Source organism: Leucoraja erinacea, chromosome 3 (assembly GCF_028641065.1).
Source record: "Leucoraja erinacea ecotype New England chromosome 3, Leri_hhj_1, whole genome shotgun sequence".
Classification (NCBI taxonomy): domain Eukaryota; kingdom Metazoa; phylum Chordata; class Chondrichthyes; order Rajiformes; family Rajidae; genus Leucoraja; species Leucoraja erinaceus.
Window position 1 is genome coordinate 105,656,805 of NC_073379.1, and position 22,487 is coordinate 105,679,291.

The 22,487-nt window shown below is 42.6% G+C and overlaps 1 protein-coding gene across 2 annotated transcripts; it reads left to right on the plus strand.

Moving 5' to 3' along the window:
• The first annotated feature begins 5,577 nt into the window (after positions 1-5,577).
• On the plus strand, positions 5,578-19,454 carry lysmd3 (LysM, putative peptidoglycan-binding, domain containing 3). Of its 2 annotated transcripts, none has more exons than XM_055633357.1 (3): positions 5,578-6,104; positions 14,921-15,190; positions 17,914-19,454. In XM_055633357.1, the coding sequence occupies exons 2-3, from the start codon at positions 14,927-14,929 to the stop codon at positions 18,559-18,561; spliced, it is 912 nt and encodes a 303-aa protein (XP_055489332.1). In that variant the 5' UTR covers positions 5,578-6,104; positions 14,921-14,926; the 3' UTR covers positions 18,562-19,454. The 2 variants fall into 2 exon arrangements, with proteins under 2 accessions (XP_055489332.1, XP_055489333.1); XM_055633358.1 differs by lacking the exon at positions 5,578-6,104 and adding an exon at positions 6,880-7,098 and having other exon boundaries at positions 14,921-15,250.
• Positions 19,455-22,487: the final 3,033 nt, after the last annotated feature.

Below are 22,487 nucleotides of genomic sequence, written 5' to 3' on the forward strand. Positions count from 1 at the left end.
AAGGAGTGATCAGGCTGGAAATAGAATAGAATCATTCTGTGGGGATCAGAAGGAGGATCAGGTCAGTAGGTTAACAGAGGATGTCTGGCCCTCAAATCTGTTGGGTGATCGGAGCAAAAGCTATGTAGATGGATTTGGGAAAGGAGGCCAGTTGAGAAAATGGACCACAGAGGTTAGTGGGATATGGCAGTGACTTTATTAAAGGGGCCACGCTGGAGGTCAGTTGAGGGGTTGGAGCATGTTGTGAGTAGAGGGATCAGGCCAGTAATTGAAAAGTGCATGACACAGGGACATTGCCAGAGGATGGTGGCTGCCAGGCATGATGGCCCAGGGAGTAGGTATTTGGAGGGCTGGGGTGAGGTTGACAGATTGGTGGTTGAGTGAGTATCACCTGGGCTGGATTCCCGGTATTGAACGCCAGGCTAGCAGCCAGGACCTGTCAGTGATATTGAAGCTGGCTTCACAAATGCATTACCTCTTTGTATGCTCAGAAGACCCAGAAGGACTATCACAGACTTTGCTTTTTCCTTATGTTATATTTTGCATTGGATTTGAATTGTACACCATACAAGGCATTTTATGTCACCAAGCAATTCATATTCAAGGCAATATATGCCTTGGGACAGTCTCACAACTTTGTATCCTACTTTGTGTCAAGTTCTCTGAACTGCTTTGACCATTGCCTTGATGATTCTTGAAAAACAAAAAAAATGTCTATTGTCTATTGCAAATACTGGAAACAAAAATGGAAAATACTAGAATCACTCAGCGGGTCAGGCAACATCTCTGGAAAGCGAAAGATCTAATGTATCAGATCAAAACCTTTCATTAGTACCGGGAATGCGAGTCTATAAATTAGTTTTAAATTGTCATAAGAGAATGGGGAGAGTTGGAAAGGATGAAGGAATATCTTTGATAGTGGTGATTCCAGGGTTCCTCAAATGATCCTGCTGTTTAACAACCTATTTGGTTGATAAGATTTAATGAGGAAAGTTAGTGTCAAGAAGACTCATGACTAGCCAAATGCTGTAAATGTATTGAATTCTATAAACCTCCATGTACCTTCCAAGACAGCATCTGAAGTATCTATTTTTTTTTTACTTTCTGAGACCCTTACTGACAGTTCCTTAAGCACCATATTGTAAAAATGGCTACCCTTGAAAAATACAACATTAGCTGTTAAATACCGTATATTGGAAATCCTGAGGTCATGAAATATGCCATTCATGATCAAGTTTTTTCGCTGTCTAGATGCTGTAAGTTATTGATTGCTTGAGTAATGCTGATGATATCAGATACCATTGCAATCGTCTCCATAGTAAATGCCTTTTTAAATAATTAATTTCACTATCCATCAGTAAGTATAATTACTTGGGAATTGAGTATAAATACTTAATGTCATTATTTCAAGATGTATTTATTGTTTTGCACAGGTGGTACAAGCAGAAGGCTTGTTGCCAGGTTGCACCTTGGTGCTCAAGCTTACTGATAGAATCTTCAATAGAACAAAACGAATAACATCGCATCTGCCTACACACAATTCAGCTGGTTTCTCTCATTCCTGCCATTGATATCACTCCAAAAATCATTTAAATTTGCTGTCAAAATAAAGACTTTTTAAAATTAAATTAGAATGAAGATAGGCAGGTAAATGCTGGAATTCCAAAATACAACCAGAAAATGCTAGACTCAGTAGCAACATATGTGGAAAGAGAAACAGATTGTAACATACTTGTTTCAGATTGAAGACTCTTCATCAGAACTTCTTTAGACTGTTTTTCGCTGTCAGAGAGATCAACAAATCATGTTCATGCCTCAGCTGATGCTCCTGTATAAACTGAAGTGGAGTTTGTTGGTGTCTCTTTGCTCAAAGATCACTTTGAAATTTAAGAAACCCAGAACAAAAACATGAAGTGTTTAGAACACTCGAACACACATCAGTTCAACATAAATAATTCTGGAAGCTACAGTTGAACAGAATCTATAGTTAAGTGGGAGACATATATTCTTGTAGTACAACTGGCATAAGAGACTAATGTATATTTGGAAACAAGCTTACAGTAACATCTTTAGAGTGGTTAATCCAAATTCAGTTCTCAAAACACGAATATGAAATGACAAACATCATAGTGAAATGTGGAAGCTTAAGACTGCTCAGAAGTTTGATCGATTTGGTTACTTTAGCATGTCCCATGGATCTTCACAACATTAAGCAACATCTAATATGGACCCACTCATGGAAATATAGGGACAAATGACCAAAAGCTTCATCAAAAGTTTATATGAAGAAATTGTAAGGGAATAGATGTTGAGGGAAGGATTCCAGAGCTTGGGTTTGATGTGATTAAATCTGGGGATGATCCAGAGGCCAGTCTTAGAGGAGCACAGTTAACTTTCAGGATCATTGAGCTGTAGGAGATTCTGGATATAGGAAGGGACAAGAATACAGCTATATTTAAAAACAAAAGTTAACCTTTAAAAATTAATCCACGGCTTGTTTCAGTAACTTCCCTCATTGGTAAGATTCTGGAGGATGGCCAGTAATTTAAATAATATAACTTAAAGAACTTCCACCATACAAAACAGCATTTCTCACTGTGGCTTCCTCTGCAGTGACTGCTAGCTTCTACGCAGATTCATTGCAGCAACATTTAGCAGGTAATTACTGCTAAATATTACAGGCTCAATATTACTAAATGTATCTTACAAGTGTTTGAGGTGAGAGGGGTTCTTGAAAATAAGACTGTGAATTTCAAATTCCACCAAACCACCAAATTCAAATGCAACGTCATACCATTTCAAGTAGAGTGCAGGCCACCCAATTCAAATGCAATGTCATACCATTTCAAGCAGAGTGAAGGCCACCAAATCCAAATGCAACGTCATACCATTTCAAGCACAGTGCAGGCCACCAAATTCAAATGCAATGTAATACCATTTCAAGCACAGTGCAGGCCACCAAATTCAAATGCAATGCCATTTCAAGCAGAGTGCAGGTCACCAAATTCAAATGCAATGTCATACCATTTGGGCTTTTTCTCCTGGCCCCCGGAAGGGGCGTTACCTCCATCATGGTGATTGACAGGGGAGAGGACCAATCAGCCGATCTCAAGATTTTTTAAACATTCATAACTTTTTTTTGGGGGCTGCCTCACCGGATGAGGATTGTGAGTAAGATGGCCAAAATGAATAGCGATATATGGTAGCGTTATTTCTAAAATCAATATACAGCGCAGACAGGAAATGGTCAAGATGAGACTTTTAGTTATATAGATAGATGTATTTGCAACAATCCTCAGATAACTGCAGCTACTAATGGGTTCAGCAAAATCTCTGACTTGTTCTAAGAGCAAGATGTTCAAATTGGAAAATCTGTGTGCATGTTTTGCATGGATATGAATTATACATCATATCTGTCTACCGAACATAGACTTAGTTATCAATAACACGTCAAAAACATTTATTTTCTTTCTCCAGATTGGCAAGAGATCCCAGCTTTGACACTGAAAAAAAAAAATAGCTAGCATGACAAAAAAAGTCAAATTTATGTGACATCTTGGTTCACTTGCTGATATTTGCGATCTTATGCAAATGAAATTCCTCGTATGTTGCAAACCATACTTGGCTAATAAAGTATTATTGCGATTGTGATCTTTTGTTTACGTGTGCTGAGTCAACTCAAGGACATTTCATTACAATGCTGAGAAGGTTGTTGAATGCACTATGTTTCAGTTGAAGGATCCAGCAACCGAGACATGAATTCCCTCTACTGTAATTGCATTCAGCACTAATTAGACTTAAGTTAATCATTAGACTCCTGCTGCATGCAGCACCTCTCAAACCCATTTCTACAGTCAAGTCACACATGAGCAGCAACAGCACCACCTGCAGGTGCCTCTCTAACTTACAAACCATCCTGCCTTGGACACAAATCACTGTTCCTTCATCATTTAATCTAAATCGCAAAGCTAACAATAGTGTGGGAGAACATCAAATGAACTAACTGAAGGTAACTCAAAATCCATCTTCTCAATGACAATTAGGGATGAACAATAAATGATAGCCTTTGAAATAAAGCCTACATTATCGGAAAGAAGTGAAAGCAGAATTGTGTAAAAATCATGGATGCCATCGTTAATTGCTGTCGTCAAGCTATGTGCTTGATAGAAATGCAATCGATATAACAAAGTCAGACCTTTGACATGAAGAGATTAATTATAGAGCTAGTCCATGTTGCTTCATATTTGGTTGTTGAATATGTTCAATATAGAGATTGATACATTTTTGGGTCACAAAGGTGTTGTTGGATGTGTACTAAAATGTTTCTGAAGTATGATTAGTCGTGACTTTGCTGAATGGTGGAGCAGCCAAATGGAGGGGAAATGGCCCACTGCTGCTTATTTTTCTTGTGTGTCATATCAAAGCATTACAAACAATACCAGTATCTCCAGCATTCTGAAAATGTTCAGTAATACCAGCAATTCTAGTGTAACCAACATTTTTTCAGAATCCCCAAAATTCTCAACAGCAGTTTTTTCAAAGACTGCATTAATCACAATCTTTCAGTAACCCCAAACAATTCCGGACTTCCCAAATAATCCAAGTAAACCCAGTACTACCAGGAAATCCAATATTCCAAGTAACTCAAGGACTTTATTGCTTGGAAGACAGGAGACTGAAAGGTGATCATGAGGGGGATAAAATCATGAGGGGGATAGATACAATGATACAATTTATTTGTTGTCATTTGAACCTCATTGAGGTTCAAACAAAATTTGGTTTCTGCAGTCATACACACAAGAAAAAGAACCAAGACACAACACAATTTACACAAACATCCATCACAGCGAATCTCCTCCTCACTGTGATGGAAGGCAAAGTCTTATCTCTCCCCTGCACTCCTCATTCTCCTCCCGATGTCAGAGTCAAAGCCCCCAGCGGGCGATGGTAAGTGTCCCGCGGCCATTAAAGCCGCGCCGGGTGATGCAAGGCCGCGCTCCGGGTCTTGGTGTTGGAGCCTCCGGCGTGCGCTAGCAAGTCCCGCGGCCACTTAAAGCTGCGCCGGGCGATGTAAGGCCCCGCTCCAGGTAATTTTCAACCCCGCAACTCGGGCGGGAGAAGTCGCCGTTATTTCCCGATATTAATTCCCGATATTTTGGATCTTAAAATCACCACGGCAATTGTCAGCTGTTCACTTCCGCCGCTTTCTACCTTCAGTTCCCTCTTGTAATTACCTCACTTTCTATCTTTTTTTTTGCCTGAAAATTTGGGTCGCTGTGCTTCACGGTCACCCCGACTAGCTCAAAAACCGGCCGTTTTCCATGTTTTTAACGGGTGGGAAAGTGCGTGTTTCCCCATTCACTTACATGTACCAAACTGAGAGATGTCCTCCAGTTAAAATTTTCGGTCACGTGAGGGGGGGGGGATCTACGCTCATTTGACCTTTGGTGAAATCACCCTATACTGAACCCCCAATGCCTTGTGCTGTAAGTTTGTAACCTGGAGCGGGTCCGTGTCCGTCTGATCCTTCATGCAGCCTCCCAGTTGAGGGCCGCGCGCCGTTCTCGCGAGACCTGTCGCTGTGGCCGCTGATCTGGCAGTTGGTGTCTCGCGGCGTTGGTCCGTTGGTCCTTTGGTCCGCAGCGACCGCTCACTCACCCGCTCACTCGGCGGCGCCGAGACCCCGAGCCGGTCACCCGCACGTCCCCCTCCCGCGGGCCTCCCTCCCCGGGACAGGGAGACGGCCACCCTCCTCACACCGGGCCCGTACACGGACACGGACACAGTCAGCGAGCGTCGGTGTACCGGCCGCCTCCCTCCCTCCCTCCCTCCCTCCGGGCCCGGAGACAGCCCGACACAGCACCGGTAACTCCCACACCTTCTCCCGGCCCGGAGACGGCGACAGGGCGACCACCCACCACGGAGAGGGAGCCGAGACGAGACGAGGACCAGGACACAGGCTGAGCCGGTCCAGGGACCCGGTGACAACGAGACCCTCTCCCCGGAGCCTGGGCCACCGCCACCCCCACCCCGCGCTCTGGTCTCCTGCTGCCGGCGATGCGGCCCACAGCGCGGTGAAGAGATGGGTCCGGCGGGGCGAACAGGTGAGCCGGACACGACCGGGCCGGACCGGACCGCACGGGGCCTAAAGGTTACGGTGCTGGGCTCCCCCCTCCTCCTCACCCCTCTCTCGGGGATCCAGGCACACAGGGAGAGGGTCGGGGAGGAAGGGAGACCTTGGGAGAGGGTCAACTACTGGGGCTGGGCGGAGGGAGACCTGGCTCCAGCTGACGGACAAAGATTATAGACCAGACCTACGGGTCGTATCTTTGCTTACAGACGTGGGGATGGGATGGGAGACCTAGAGGTGTGGAGATCACTGACTGATCCTGACCAAGGATGCTGGTGGGTGTGGATAGAAACCCTGTGGTGGTTCGGGCTTGAGTAAGTGTCCACCAGACCTTCCTTTTGAATTTTTTTGGATTGGATTGGATTCAATTTATTGTCATTGTATCATCGAATAAGGGTTAAGAGCTGGAGGAGAAACCCTAGGGTGTTAGATGTTGCATCATCCCTGGAACTCTCTGCCACAGAGGGTAGTTGAGGCCAGTTCATTGGCTATATTTAAGAGGGAGTTAGATGTGGCCCTTGTGGCTAAGGGGATCAGAGGGTATGGAGAGACGGCAGGTACGGGATGCTGAGTTGGATGGTCAGCCATGATCATATTAAATGGCGGTGCAGGCTCGAAGGGCCGAATGGCCTACTCCTGCACCTAATTTCTATGTTTCTATCCCCTCCCTCTTAAGGATACCTCTGCTGGGCTTGAACAACCTGGGAGTGGGACTGGTAGGATCCAGTTGTCCACATGGGCACTAATGTCATGAATTGGAATAGAAAGGAGGTACTGCTATAAATGTCTGGAGATCGGAGCAAAATTGAGAAGAAGAAGAACCACAAAAGTGATGGTCTGTGAGTTATTACTTTAGCTGCATGCAAAAAGGAAAGAGGATTGTAGAGGTAAATGCATGGCTTATGGGACTGGCTCAGGGGAAGGAAAGAGTTATTCTGTTGGGATGCCCTTCACCTGAATTTTGCTGGGTGAGTCAAGCTTGTGGTAAATGTCATGAATATCTTGTTAACAGGGTTTTAAACTAAATTTGTGGGAGGTTTGGGTGTGGAGAGCGGCAATAACAGTAAAAACAAAGTGCTGAGCAACTCAGTGGATCAGGTACCATCTGTGGAGGGAATGGGCAAGTGTTGTTTTGTGGCTGGACTCTATTTCAGACTACATCTGCACTTCCTTGTGTGTCCAGTGATGAAATGTTTAATTAATCAAGATGAAATGTGAGAGCAGTGGCACAGAGTTTTGAAGAGTAAGTTGACAAGCAAAGAATGACAGGCTGGGGGAAGCAAACTTTAAAAAAAGAATGCAACACAGATTGTAACGGAAAATTTACATGATTGGTTTAGATTGAAATCATGAGTAGTAAGGTGTGGTGTATTTTGGGTACTTGGAACTGACTCAAAAGAACTCTCAGATACAGGAGTAAACTAACAAGCTTCTTTATTGTAGGACGCCACCTTGAGTCTCCTCTAGCGCATGCGTCCCCTCGCACAAGACATAACATATGCTAATTACATTATGTACATTACACTGCTCCCCCTTTAGCTTGGAGGCGGATAACACCATTCTACTACATTAAATATAATTGATTAACACACAGTTGCAAAATTATATTATTACAGTCATCTGACATTACATCCTCATAACTGTAAACTGTATCTAAACTTAGCACTTATAATGGTTCATTCCACTCATCTTTCTAATCACTCTACCTGTATCTCACCTCTTCCCTTTTTAAATATCCTAATCTAATTTGCAGATTTTTTCCTTTTCTTGATATTCTGCTAAAGTTAGCATTTCCTCTGTTTCTGTTCTTTATTTGTAGGTGGGATCTGACACATGACTGCAGGTTTTCGTTTTTCAGTTGCTCAATTTCCTGGCACTGCATATTTATCTGCTCTTGTTATATAATGACATTCTGCAATGCATAAACATTTGTCCATTGCTCAGTGAAGGAGGCTCCATGCTGGACTATACTGAAGTGTCCTAATCGCAATTGGTCCTACTTTTGTCTCGACCGACAAGCCTCTCTTCTTTAGACTTTTCTATTAACAGCTTTTTGCTCATCGTCACACATTTATTTAACCGTTCTTTGCAACGTTTAAGCCTTTTCTGCTGTTCGTCTATTTGTCTTCTTAAATCACCTTTCTGGTTATTCATCAAGAAGTAGGACCTATATTGTCCTTGCAATACAGCAGTGGCTTTGATTTGCGCTCTGTATATTTCTCTTCTACATAAGCACGGTAGTGATACTGCACTATAACTGCTGCATAAATTGGTTTGAGGAAGTCTTTCCTATATCGTTTAAGCCTTTTGTATTGTTTCAGTCTTTGTTGTGCATGTATTTGTCTCCTTAGGTCTTTCCTATACCAACTCATATGGAGTACTGACTGCTCTTTTACAGTAGCTCTCTTTTGCTTAACCCACTGCCTTACCACCATATTCTTGTCCTTTTGCACTTGCCTCGGTCCTTTTGCACTTGACCTCTGTCCTTTTGCACTTGACCTTGGTCCTTTGAGAGATTCTCTGCCCTCTTTAGTTCAGGCTCCTTGCCTCTGGATGCCCTTGGAGGTTTTGGCGAGAAATGAGCCATTAATACCTCCTTACACTCCTCATACATTTTATCTGTGGGCTTTGCTGGCAGCAGTAACATACGTAAGGTCTGATAACCCTCTCTTCCTAAGCCTAATATGAACCATGCTCTCTTCTTCTCCTCTGCAGCAATATCATTGGAAATGAAACAAGCCTCCAAGACTTTGGTCCATTTCTCAAAATTACACCCATAATCTTAACTGGGGCACGTTTCCTACAATTTGAAAAGCCATGCTACCTGTTGCTATTCAGGTGCACTATCTTCTTTTCTCTCACTGTGTATTCTGCACTAGACTTAATCCTTCTACACACTAAGAAGTCATCCAGCCCACTGACTATTAATAATTCTTATAATAATAGATTTATACTATTAACCACCATTTCATGTTAATAGACATTTAGAACATTTTAACCATATTCCTGCTATGCACACAGATTTACTATTAATAACAGTGACCAATGCATTACATCCAAACAGCTTTTACTGTGAAGGAATTTCACTGGTCCAGCTTGTTGGCCTATGGACTCCGGTGCCTTCTCGACCTCTCGAGCTGTCCCCACCGGTACTTTTGCTGCTGGCCTCGCCAGACCTCCACTTTTGCTGCTTTTGCTGGCTCCTCCGGGCTTCACCGTTACGTTTGCTGCCGCTGGCTCGCTGCCAAGTCGACTACTGCTGCTCTGCTGACTTGCCTGCCCGCTGTCTCCACAGCCCTCACGACCGGGCTGACTCTACTCCCGACCGGGCTGAAGTGCTTGAGTGCCGTCCTGCTTCTCTCGTGCGGACCCACTCTTTGCTCGGGGCTGGACTTCCTCTCACATCTGGGCTTTTCGCCTCGGCCAGTCCGCTTCTCTTGCGCGGCCGGACCCCCTTTTCTGCTCACGGTCGGGCTGACTACTCCCGACCGGGCTTTCTTTCACGACCGGTCCGCTTCTCTCGCGGCCAGTTTTTTTTACTCTGCTAGTCCGCTTCTCTCGCGGCCGGCTTTCTCCTTCGACTGGGCTGACTCTTCTCCTAGCCGGGCTTTTTTTTTCCGGCCGGTCCGCTACTCACGCGGCCGGCTTTCTCCCTCGACCGGGCTGACTCTTCTCCCAGCCGGGTTGACTCCGTTTCGTCGGTGGCTTCACTGGACCTGTCCGTGACGTACCCGGTACTAGGCCCTCACTCGACATCGTTGGCAGCTCCTGGGCCTGGCTGTGGGCTACACAGCCCTGGAAAAGGTCCGAAGTCGGTGGCGGCTACTGGGTCTCTTCTGCCCCTTTGCCTTGGCTACACAGCCCTGGAAAATGTTCCAGGTAAGTTGACACTGTCGCTGTCCTGCTGGTTAGGCTTCCAGCTTTCGGCTGCTTTCTTCGGTGACACTTACTTACTGCCCCACCTGTTTTCCTTGCTTACTGTTCCGACCTTTCTTTTCATTGGCGCCAATTCAAAACCATTTGTCCAGCTCGCAAACAACTGCGACACAACTCCGTATCTACAGTTCAAACTGTTAAACAATCCTGTGTGTTGCAAAACAGTCCTGCGGGTGAGTACACAAACTCTATCCCATCCTCGTCGCCAATTGTAGTGTATTTTGGGTACTTGGAACTGACTCAAAAGAAATCTCGGATACAGGAGTAAACTAACAAGCTTCTTTATTGCAGGATGCCACCTTGAGTCTCCTCTAGCGCATGGGTCCCCTCGCACAAGACATAACATATGCTAATTACATTATATACATTACACAAGGGAAATAAAACAAAGGTAGGAATCGTCTGTCGGCTCCTAAAATGTGACTCTCAAAAAGGGTGGAGCATAAATAGGATCAAACCTTGGGCATGTTTGAAAGGTACTAGAAATATCATGGTAGATTTTAATCTACATGTTGATGAATGAACCAAACTGGCAAGGTTGTATAGTGCATCAGGGATGTAGGTCAAGTGCAACCAAGCGGAAAAGCAGTTGGCTTCTATTGCAAAAGGGTTTAGAATAAGAATGGAAAGGTTCTGTTACAGTTGTTCAGGATGCTGGTGAAACCACACCTGAATACTGTGCACAGTTTTGGTCCCTTACCTAAAAAGGGATATTGTAGTTTTTGGAGGCCGTCCAGATTAACCAGGTTAATTCATGGAATGTGAGGGTTGCCCGTTCAAGAGAGATTAGACAGTTTGAGTCAGAAGAGAAGAATAGCAAAGATTAGTGGGAAGCTTTTAAAGAACAACAGAAGGTAACTAAAAAGCGAATACGGAGAATACGAAGTTAAGCTAGTCAATAATATAAAAGGATAGCAAGAGTTTCTTCAATTATATAAAAAGAAAGAGGCAAGAGTGGATGTTGGACTGCTGAAGAATGATGCAGGAGAAATGATAACGGGTAATAATGAAATGGCAGAGGAATTGAATAATTTTTTGTGTCAGTCTTCACAGTGGAAGACACCAGCAACGTGCCTGAAATTCAAGAGAGTCAGGGGTTAGAAGTTAGTGGAGTGGCTATTACTGGGGAGAAGGTGCTTGTGAATCTGAAAGGGCTGACAGTGGTTAGGTCACCTGGACCAGACGGACTGCACCCGAGGGTTCTGAAAGAGATGGCTTGAGAGATTGTGGAGGTATTGACAGTGGTATTTCAAGAGTCACTAGAGACAGGTGAGGTTCCAGATGATTGGGAAAATTGTCATTACCCCTCTGCACAAGAAGGGAGCAAAGCAGAATTGGGGGAACTATAGGCTGGTTAGTCTGGCTTTGGTGGTTGGTAAGATTTTAGAGTCTGTTATAAATGATGAGGTTACGGAGTACTTACAAGTTCACGATAAAATAGGCTGAAGTCAGCATGGCTTTGTGAAGGGGAATGTCTTGCTTGGCAGATTTGCTGGAATTCTTTGAAGAAGTAAAAAGCAGGACAAAGGGGAGTCAGTAGATGTTGTTTACTTTGATTTTCAGAAAGCCTTTGCCAAGGTGCCATAAGTGAGGCTGCTAAGGAAGATGAGAGCCCATGGTATCAAAGGGCAGATACTAGCATGGATAGCAGGTTGGCTGGATGGCAGGACAAAGTGGCAATAAAAGGGGCTTTTTCTGGTTTACTACCAGTGACTAGCGGAGTTCCTCAGGGGTCGGTGCTGGGGCCGCTGCTCTTCACGATGTATATTAATGATTTGGACAAGGTGATTAAAAGGCTTTGTGGTCAAGTTTGTGGATGATATGAAAAAGGTGGCAGGTAGTGTAGAGAAAACAGGGACTCTGCAGAAGGACTTGGACAGGTTGGGAGTGGGCAGAAAGTGGCAGATGGAATATAGTGTCGTAAAGTGTGGAGTCATGCATTTTGGTAGTAGGAGTAAATGCGTAGACTATTTTCTAATTGGGGAGAGAATCCAGAAATCGGAGGTGCAAAGAGACTTGGGAGTGCTGGTGCTGGATTCCCAACAAGTTAATCTGCAAGTCGAATCGGTAGTGAAGAAAGCAAACTCGTATACAAAAACAGGGATGTCATGCTGAGGCTCTATAAGGTGCTGGTGAGGACACATTTGGAACATTGTGAGCAATTTTGGGCACCATATCTGAGGAAGGATGTGCTGACTCTGGAGAGGACCAGAGGAGGTTTACAAGAATGACCCCAGGAATGAGTAGGTTAACGAGTGTTTGTCGGCACTGGGCCTGTACTTGCTGGAGTTTAGAAGAATGAGGTCAAACCTCATTGAAACAAACAGAATAGGCTTGGATAGAGTGAAAGGCTTGGATAGTGGATGTGGAGAGGATGCTTCCACTAGTGGGAGAGACTAGGGTGTTCTTTTAGGAAGGAGATGAGGATACATTTCTTAATTTCTTTGTCACAGAAGGCTGTGGAGGCCAAGTCGGAGGATATTTTTAAGATAGCGATAGATAGATTTTTGATTAGTACAGGTGACAGTGGTTATGGGGAGATGCAGGAGAATGGGGTTAGGAGGGAGAGATAGATCAGCCATGATTGAATGACAGAAAGGCATAATTCTACTCCTATCACTTATGTCCTCCATTCCTTTAAGTTTAAAAAAATAACCTTATTCAAACATCTGAGATCCTCGGGGGTTTTACAGGATAAATGTTGCGATGTTTTCACCTGGAGAGAGTCATAGATAAGGACAGGTTTGTGAGTCTCTGGAATTTTGGCCCTGAAGGTGGTGGAGACCAGATATTTAAGGTGGATATAGGTAAATATCTGCAAAATCAAAAAGTTGTAAGTAATGGGGAAGATGCCATAGAATAGGAGTTGAGGCTAGCAAAGATCAGCCATGATCACATTGAATGGCAGCACAGGCTTGAAGAGGAATGTGATGTTGAACTTATACAAGGAGCTAACTGAAGCTTTTGAATTGTTTTGAGTGTCAGAATTTTACAAATAATTGGAAAAGTACGTAATGATTCACAAGTTGTTGTCAAAGATGACAGATTATGACGAGAAGGTAGAATGTTGTTAAAAAACGAAAAATAAGGTTATGGGCTGAATGTAGATTACAATATATAAATAGTGATAGATTATCCATACCACTGTTTGTTTAAAAAAACTGGTGACTTGACAGAGATGGGAGCTGTTAATTATTCATGTTTACTGAACTTAACGTGCTCTGAGGTTGCACATAAAATGAGTTACAGATTATACCACTGTTTGCTTATTGACAAGTGGGGGAAAAAGCATGACAAGTTGCAGTGTCAATCATTAAGCAGAAGGAATGCGATTTAATTCCTTGGTGCAGCAATTAGATGCCACAGTTAACTTCAGCACATTGAATAGGAAATTTAAATATACATATTCCTCTTCCTGTTTGATGTTCTATGATTCATACTGACAGGTATTTGTATATGGACATTATTTGAGTCATGATTTGGTTTCCTTTCCAATTGGTTTGCCAATTTGTCTGTATAGTTTTGGAATATATTTTTTAAATGCACATATTATTATATTCTGCTGAACTGATAGCAAAATGAAAACTGTTTCTATATTTTAAAGTAGCATTTGACATTAAAATGTAAATTACATTGTGAGAGTATTAATTAGCTATTATCATTTTAATATTAAAAAGGTGCCTCCTAAAAGTATGAAATGTACTAAATGACCATGAAAAAGACAGTTGATGCATACTGATTAAATTAGACATAAATTGAAATTTGATGGAAAAAAATTTAGGAGGTTGCCAGCAAAAGAACATTTACAATTTGCATAAAGATAATGGTGATAAAATGCGCTATTCTTTATAATTCAGCTGCATATTGCAGTACTGTGTTGGAGTGGTTGGAACTATCTTCATCTATTTGTTATTTGAATATTTTATTGTTTGGGCAATAAGCGACTTCGGTATTCCGACAGCGCGTGCCCAGGTCATAGGTCACTCGCGATAAACATTCTCGGCAGCTGTGCTGCTGCATGAATACAGACCTGCATTTCATCCCTGGGCAGGATCGAACCCAGGTCTCCAGCTGTTGAATTGCGACTGGACCGTCCCCGTCCCCTCCCGAGTGTCCCATCCCTGCCCGGGGACGGCTGGAGATATCCGGGGTGACCCTGGAGTGGCGGCCCAGGCTTACAGCCAGCGCGGAGAAGAAGCGCTAACTCCAGCTCAACTCTGCCTGTCCCACCGGGTTAACTGATAGCCCTGGACTGACGGGACACCGGCCCGGAGCAGTGGAGTTAGCGTTTCTTCTCCACGCTAGCTGTAAGCCTGGATTTCCACTGCAACAGGCCAGTGTCTTGTCAGTCCAGGGCTGTCAGTTAACCTGGCAGGACAGGCAGAGTTGAGCTGAAGTTAGCGCTTCTTCTCCAGATTGGCTGTAAGCCTGGGCCGTCACTGCTCCGGGCCGGTGTCCCGTCAGTCCAGGGCTGTCGGTTAACGCGGTGGGACAGGGAGAGTTGAGCTAGAGTTAGCGCTTCCTCTCAGCTCTGGCTGTAAGCCTGGGCTGCCACTTCCATCTGACTCCTGTCAGTCCAGGGTCATCCCGGACATCTCCGGCCACCCCTGGATAGGGATGGGACACTCGGGAGGAGACAGGGACGGTCCAATAGCAATTCACCAGCACTTGCAGCGCTGGAGACCCGGGTTCGATCCTGACTACGGATGAAACGCAGATCTGTATCCATGCAGCAGCACAGTTGCCGAGAATGTTTATCGCGAGTGACCTTTGACAAATCCCATGATTCCTTGTGTTTTTTCGGAATACCAAACTTGCTTATATTCGATTATTTTTTGTCCTACCTCTTTACAGTTAACCATGACAGGAAGAAGTCAAACACGTTTTCTGCCAGCAACTATTCAGCCAGCATTGGGAGGCAATGTTTACCTGTTTGCCAGCAGCACGCCTTCAGAAAATGAACTTTCAGAAGATGATGTAGAAGGTTTTGAGCTGAGACCAAGAGGAAAGGAGAAAATTCGAAGAACTGTATCCAAGGATCGGTTGGATGATATTGTATACCTGGTCCGAGAAATCCAAGAGGGCGACACATTGAATGCACTTGCTTTGCAGTACTGCTGTACTGTAAGTGATGATTTGAGTCATAACATAAAGGAATGTTGCAAAGAAGCAGTGGAAGGAATGGTAAAGAAAGACATAGGCAGAAAATAGCATAGAAAATATCTTAAAATACAGAAGTAGACTATTCTAATAAGTATTGTGGCATCAAGAATTAAGTGTCAGGAAGAATAAACATAAGTCAATAGATAATTAATGGCTTTTATTGGTTCCCCACTTTGCCTTATTTCCAGATCAGTCAAATGGCAGATGTAAATTAGACATGCAAGGTAACATAGAAACATACAAATCCAGAAAAGATTTCAAATGCTTTAGAATAGTATTTTTTATCTTTTACTAAATATCTCGTGTGATTCAATAACTATTTCCAAAACTAAATAATGAAAATGGATATCAAATTTTTTTTCTCCAAAACGTAATCCTTTAAAATGTTCAAAAGAAATGCGTGAATATTGTATATTTTACCTGGTAGAAAGAATAATGTGGTAGAATAAATTGCAAATTTATTACCACGTAAATCTAAATGGCGTCAAGTTGGGAAATACTATCTAAATGGCGTCGTTGGGAAAAGGGGAAGTACAAAGGGATCTGGGGGTCCTTGTTCATCAGTCTATGAAAGTAAGCATGCAGGTACAGCAGGCAGTGAAGAAAGTGAATGGCATGTTGGCCTTTATAACAAGAGGAATCGATTATAGGAGCTAAGAGGTCCTTCTGCAGTTGTACAGAGCCCTAGTGAGACCACACCTGGAGTATTGTGTGCAGTTTTGGTCCCCTAATTTGAGGAAGTACATTCTTGCTATTGAGGGAGTGCAGCGTCGGTTTACAAGGATAATTCCCGGGATAGCGGGACTGTCATATGCTGAGAAAATTGAGCAGCTGGGCTTGTACACTCTGGAGTTTAGAAGGATGAGAGGGGATCTCATTGAAACATATAAGATTGTTAAGGGTTTGGACACGCTAGAGGCAGGAAACATGTTCCCGATGTTGGGGGGGGTCCAGAACCAGGGGCCACAGTTTAAGAATAAGGAGTAAGCCATTTAGAACGGAGACGAGGAAACACTTTTTCTCACAGAGAGTGGTGAGTTTGTGGAATTCTCTGCCTCAGAGAGCAGTGGAGGCAGGTTCTCTGGATGCTTTCAAGAGAGAGCTCGATAGGGCTCTTAAAGATAGCGGATATGGGGAGAAGGCAGGAATGGGGTATTGATTGGGGATGATCAGCCATGATCACATTGACTCTCTCCCCCCTCCACCTCTCCCTCCCCCCCCCCCCCCCCACCCCCCCCCCCCCCCTCTCTCCCCCCCCCCCCCCCCCCTCCCCTCTCCCCTGGCCCAGTGTCCTGTCCAAATGAGCATTAAATGTTGTTGTTATACCTGCCTCAACAACTTTGTCTGGCAGCTCGTTTCATATATGTACCACCCTCTGCGTGGAAAAAGTTGCCCCTCAAGTTCCTTTTTAAATTTTTCCCCTCTCACCTTAAACCTATGTCATCTAATTCTTGATTCACCAACCCTATCTATTTGCATCATGATTATACACATCTAAAGATCACCGATCAGTCTTCAACACTCCAAGGAATAAAGCCCTAGCCTGTTCAAACTCTCCCTATATCTCAGTTGCAAGGACTATTTGTGTTGTACATCTGCAACATAACATTCCAATGTCTAGTGTACTCCCCTGCATCAGAACCATTTGTGATAAGATATCCTCTGCCAAGCAGAGCAATTCAGATTTTGATCTTAAACATTACATAGAATTGCATGGAAACGTGTTTTCCTTTGTTCATCCAGTCTATCAAGGTGCTTATGTGCCACTCAAACATCTCTGCATTCAGGTTTATTTGCTAACAATGCCTATCTACAAGTTTATTAATGCCAGTGTAATTTGTTGCTGTCCTCATTCGTAACTATCCCTTCAAATTTGGTATCTTCAAGTTGAGATTTGTGTTTTTAATTCCAAAAATAAATAATGGACCTAACAATGATTCTGTAGGAAGGAACTGCAGATACTGGTTTAAACCGAACAGCTAACAATGGCCTGGTTCCTTTATCATCGTTACTTTTTTGCATTTATTTTATTCATTGATTATCTCTCTACATCATCATCTATATCTCTCGTTTCTCTTATCCCAAACCAGTCTGAAAAAGGATCTCGACCCGAAACGTCACCCATTCCTTATCTCCAGATATCGCTGCCTGAGTCACTCCAGCTTTTTGTGTCTATCAATTATTCTGTAGGATTCTACTTCCTACCATGTCCTTCTGAACAGCTATTCATCATGATTTTTCCTGGTTTCTGTCTTCCAACAAATATCCATTCTGGGAATTATCCCTGGCTATATTTAAGAGGGAGTTAGATGTGGCCCTTGTGGCAAAAGGGATCAGGGTGTATGGAGAGAAGGCAGGTACAGGATACTGAGTTGGATGATCAGCCATGATCATATTGAATGGCGGTGCAGGCTCGAAGGGCCGAATGGCCTACTCCTGCACCTATTTTCTATGTTTCTATATCACAGACCTGACCCATTTGCCTATTGTACATACTTCAGCAAAGGCCTTTTTTAGTTTAATGTTAGAAATACATTTTAATTAGTAGTTAATTAGCTGTAGTAGTTTTACTGTCCTATTGATAGTGAGTGCATCTACAAATTTCTTCCCATGAAATACTTCTGATAGAAAAAAAGTAACATTTCCATAATTTGACTGCTTATCTGATCATTTATATTTTTCAGGTTGCCGATATCAAGAGGATTAATAACCTCATCAACGACCAGGACTTTTTTGCTCTCAGATCTATTAAGATTCCTGTGAAAAAGATCACTCTACTGGGTGAGAAGCACAGCCCTGTTACATCAAGACTAGTTCCACGTGTGGCCTTGGAATCCAATGCGCAGTTTCAAGAATTTAAAGCTGGTGCAGAATCCTATTCTTCGAATGAAAATGCTGACAACTTTCTCAGAGAAGTTGATAAAGACATTGAAAGGATAGTAAAATCTAATGACACCACTCGGGAGCATTTAAATGAGGTTGTTTCTGCTTTATCTTCACAACCCTTCTATCAAGCAGCAGACCGCAAAATCGTGCCAAAAAAAGATCCACACTATGGAGCTGATTGGGGCATGCGCTGGTGGAATGCAGTGATGATAATGCTAGTTGTTGGGATTGTTACACCTTTATTTTATTTACTCTACTATGAAGTTCTGGTAAAGGTTGAAACAAGCCATCATTCCACAATGGAATCTACAAATCTACCTGTTACTCAGACTGCACAGCAAGAACCAAAGCATAACAGCGAAATTGATCCCATGAAAAGGACTAAAATAGGCTCAGAGGAAGCTCTGGAACACGTGAATTCAAAAGTTCAGCTTTCTGTCACCTGATGTCAATTATCTAACGCACATTTTTTCTGTGCCGTGCAAAGGCTTACCGATTGCATCCAGGAATCCAGGAGTGACTAATTATATTGTGGAGAAACTGGGGGAATAGTATCATGTTATAGATTTGCATATTTTCTATTCCAGTAAACTGAATCAAACTTTGTAGAATGGTTGATAGATTACCAAAACCTGCCTTCTAATGTTGTTGGACAACATAACATAAAAACAGACTGATACATAATTGGCTAAATTTAATGGGATTGGCAGTTTGAGCAATAGCCAAGTGCAATGACTCTGTACAATATTGTTGTTGTAAGCAGCAGCGTTGTGACATTAACCAGAATCTTCATTTAAATAATTGCATGTGATGCTGAGTAGCATGATATACATTTCTTACAATGCTTTCTTTCGTGGTTCAGTAGCACTCGGTGTGAGAATACATGTTATTAAATTACATTCCCATTCTTATTTAAGGGTAAACTATAAATATAATTTAAAATGCCAAAAATTATGCATTAACCTTTATTCGCACCATATTTTGTTAAACCTTGGATGATAGCTTGACGATACACTTTGATTTTCAGTAGTTACAGAATGAATAGACCACTTTCTCATAGATGCAGAGAACGTAATGTATAACCATTCTATATGTCAGAGGACCACATGATGTCTTATTTTCAACAATTCATTTAAAAGTGATTCTGCTACCTGAAAATGTTTTAATATAAAATGTATTTATTGACTGTTAAAATACTATAGTTGAAGACATTGCATATATTCTGTTAATATTGAGGCTGTTGAAAGTTGACATTTTATGTAAAAGTTATTCATTCTTAAAACTTTAAAGAAATTATATTCTTTATATTCTTTAACTTTTAAAATAAAAATGGAAACCTTGATGCATTATGATTACCAATCTAAGTTCAGTTTATGAGATTTAATTTCAGACAATTATATATCAAATTAACAAATACCACTGGGATCAAACCCAGCAATACTCTCCGTCATTAGTCTGGTGCAGTTTGCAAACTTGGTGCGGGAGCTAATTTTCAAATAACTGGTAATAGCAACTAGTCTGCCTCTTGAGGGATTGTGAGGTGGTTAAGGGTTCCCTGATCATACCTACTTTAAGGATCAGAAGGAAAAGACAAACATTTTTTAGTTCCTCACCTAGCTTATGTGTCAGATATGAAATTGTCTTCTAATCATATTTTTTACCACTGAAAGTACAGTACTTTAAAACAGATTAATGTGTTTCTGTAGGATAGTTCCCAATGAAACACTTGACTGGGTGCATGTGCTATTCATGCGGCTAACACCCATTTCAGCTGTATTGGCCCTAAAATGGACTTTATAGATGAAACTTTTATACTAGAACAAGGCGGCAGATTATTATCTGAATGGTGTCAGAATAGGAAATGGGGAGGTGCAACGAGACCTGGTGTCCTTGTAAATCAGTCACTGAAAGTAAGCAAGCAGGTACAGCAGGCAGTGAAGAAAGTAAATGGCATGTTGGCCTTCATAGCGAGACAATTTGAGTATAGGAGCAAGGAGGTCCTACTGCAGTTGTACAGGGCCCAGGTGAGCCCACACCTGGAGTATTGTGTGCAGTTTTAACATATAACATATAACAATTACAGCACGGAAACAGGCCATCTTCTTTTGTTCTCCTAATTTGAGGAAGGACATTCTTGCTATTGAGGGAGTGCAGTATAGGTTCACCAGGTTAATTCCCGGGATGGCAGGACCGAGATATGATGAAAGAATGGATCGACTAGGCTTATCTATATTACTGATCTAGACCACTTCCTGTTGTTCTGTGTATTGATTTTAGAAAAAACGCTGCCACTTACGGCTGTGATTTTTGGCCATCAAAATCCCCCTCCGCTGTGCAGGACGAGGATTTTTCTCATCAATGAAAAATATAAGATTTATTAGTGTTTAAAAAATGTTGAGATTCTCTCTCCTGAAGGCCACGACCCTTCCGGAGAGACTATAAAACCTGGAATGCCTCAGTCAGTCTCTGCAAGATGGGGGAGCGAGAGGGTCACGTCTCTCAGTCTGAGCTGTGAATAACACTGAACACATGTCTACTAAACTGTGAGTGGTTTTACTGAACTTGAGTGCCCTTAATGTGGTTTAAAAATGAAAATGTGGTTGGTTTGAAATAAAGCACAGCAAATGGTTGTTGGTGATGGTCAAAGGGTCCCACTTAGTCTAGTATTCACTGGAATTTAGGATGAAATGGGATCATATAAAAACATAAAATTCTTCCAGGATTGGACAGGCTAGATGCAGGAAAAATGTTCTCGATGTTGAGGGAGTCCAGAACCAGGGGGCACAGTTTAAGAATAAGGGGTAGGCCATTTAGGACTGAGATGAGGAAAAACCTTTTCGCCCAGAGTTCTAACTCTGGAATTCTATGCCACAGAAGGCAGTGGAGGCCAATTCACTGGATATTTTCAAGAGAGTTAGATATAGCTCTTGGGGGTAATGGAATCAAGGGATATGGGGAGAAAGCAGGAACGAGGTACTGATTTTGGATGATCATATTGAATGGCCTACTGCACCTATTTTCTATATTTCTTATTTTAAATGTTTGCAGTTCAGCTGGGAGAACAAGGTGTTTTCCAACTTCAGGTAACTTGATTTCTCTGTATCAGTATTCTTTGAAATCTGTATCACCTTGATCCGTTTCTTGAGGAAAAGAAACAAGCTGGTCGACAGCTTGCTGCATATTTCAAAACTGCATAGAATTGTTTCACTTTCGAACTAATCCTAGCCATTGAACATCTAACCTTCCTTACAGCTTATCTCATTGGTTACCCCTGGTTTTATCTGGCAGTGACAACCCTCCTTCCCCTACCCTTGAGTTTAACAAATATCTCTCCTACCCAGTTCTGACAGTGGGTCATCAACCTGAAATATTAACAATATTTCTCCTCCAACAGATGCGGTCAGACGATTGATATTTTCAGCACTTCATGTTTCAGATTTTTTGTATTTGCAGTTCATTTCAGTATATATTAATTTATTTTTTAAAGAGAAAACTGCTGTCATTGGGCCACTCACTGCAGAATTCCTCTTAGCTCAAGAGCAGTCTATAATTAAAGCTTTTTTTCAGCTTTTAATTGTGCATCTTATACAGTAAATCAATAACCATAACAGTAGGTTGTATAAGGCTCTGGTGAGACCACATCTGTATTGTGTACAGTTTTGGTCTCCTAATTTGAGGAAGGACATCCTTGTGATTGAGGCAGTGCAGCGTAGGTTCACGAGATTGATCCCTGGGATGGCGGGACTGTCAAGTGAGGAAAGGTTGAAAAGACTAGGCTTGTATTCACTGGAGTTTAGAAGGATGAAGGGGATCTTATAGAAACATATAAAATTATAAAAGGACTGGACAAGCTTGATGCAGGAAAAATGTTCCCAATGTTGGGAGAGTCCAGAACCAGGGGCCATACTTAGAATAAAGGGGAGGTCATTTAAGACCGAGGTGAGAAAAAACCTTTTCACCCAGAGAGTTGTGAATTTATTGAAATCCCTGCCAGAGAGGGCAGTGGAGGCCAAGTCACTGGATGGATTTAAGAGAGAGTTAGATAGAGCTCTCACGGCTAGTGGAGTTAAGGGATATATGGGTAGAAGGCAGGCACGGGTTATTGATAGGGGACGATCAACCATGATCACAATGAATGGCGGTGATGGCTCAAAGGGCTGAATGGCCTCCTCCTGCACCTATTTTCTATGTTTCTAGTAGGTGATGTAAGAAAGAAATGGAGTCGATAGGGCACCCAGAAACGCAGTCCAGAGAAGATAATTTTAGCTGAGGTTAATGTTATGTAATGTTTGAGGACATGATGGAGGCTGGGAAGAATCTTGTACCTAGTGCTCATAGTGTTCAGTCTCCAATACCTTCTTCCCAGTGGTAG

What these genes read in the sequence shown, in the direction of transcription:
- lysmd3 (XM_055633358.1), top strand. Translation starts at nt 6,991, where the DNA reads ATGCAAAAAGGAAAGAGGATTGTAGAGGTAAATGCATGGCTTATGGGA. An exon ending in CTTCACCTGAATTTTGCTGG is followed by an intron (nt 7,099 to 14,920) that starts GTGAGTCAAGCT and finishes ACCTCTTTACAG; the next exon opens with TTAACCATGACAGGAAGAAG. An exon ending in AAGAAGCAGTGGAAGGAATG is followed by an intron (nt 15,251 to 17,913) that starts GTAAAGAAAGAC and finishes TATATTTTTCAG; the next exon opens with GTTGCCGATATCAAGAGGAT.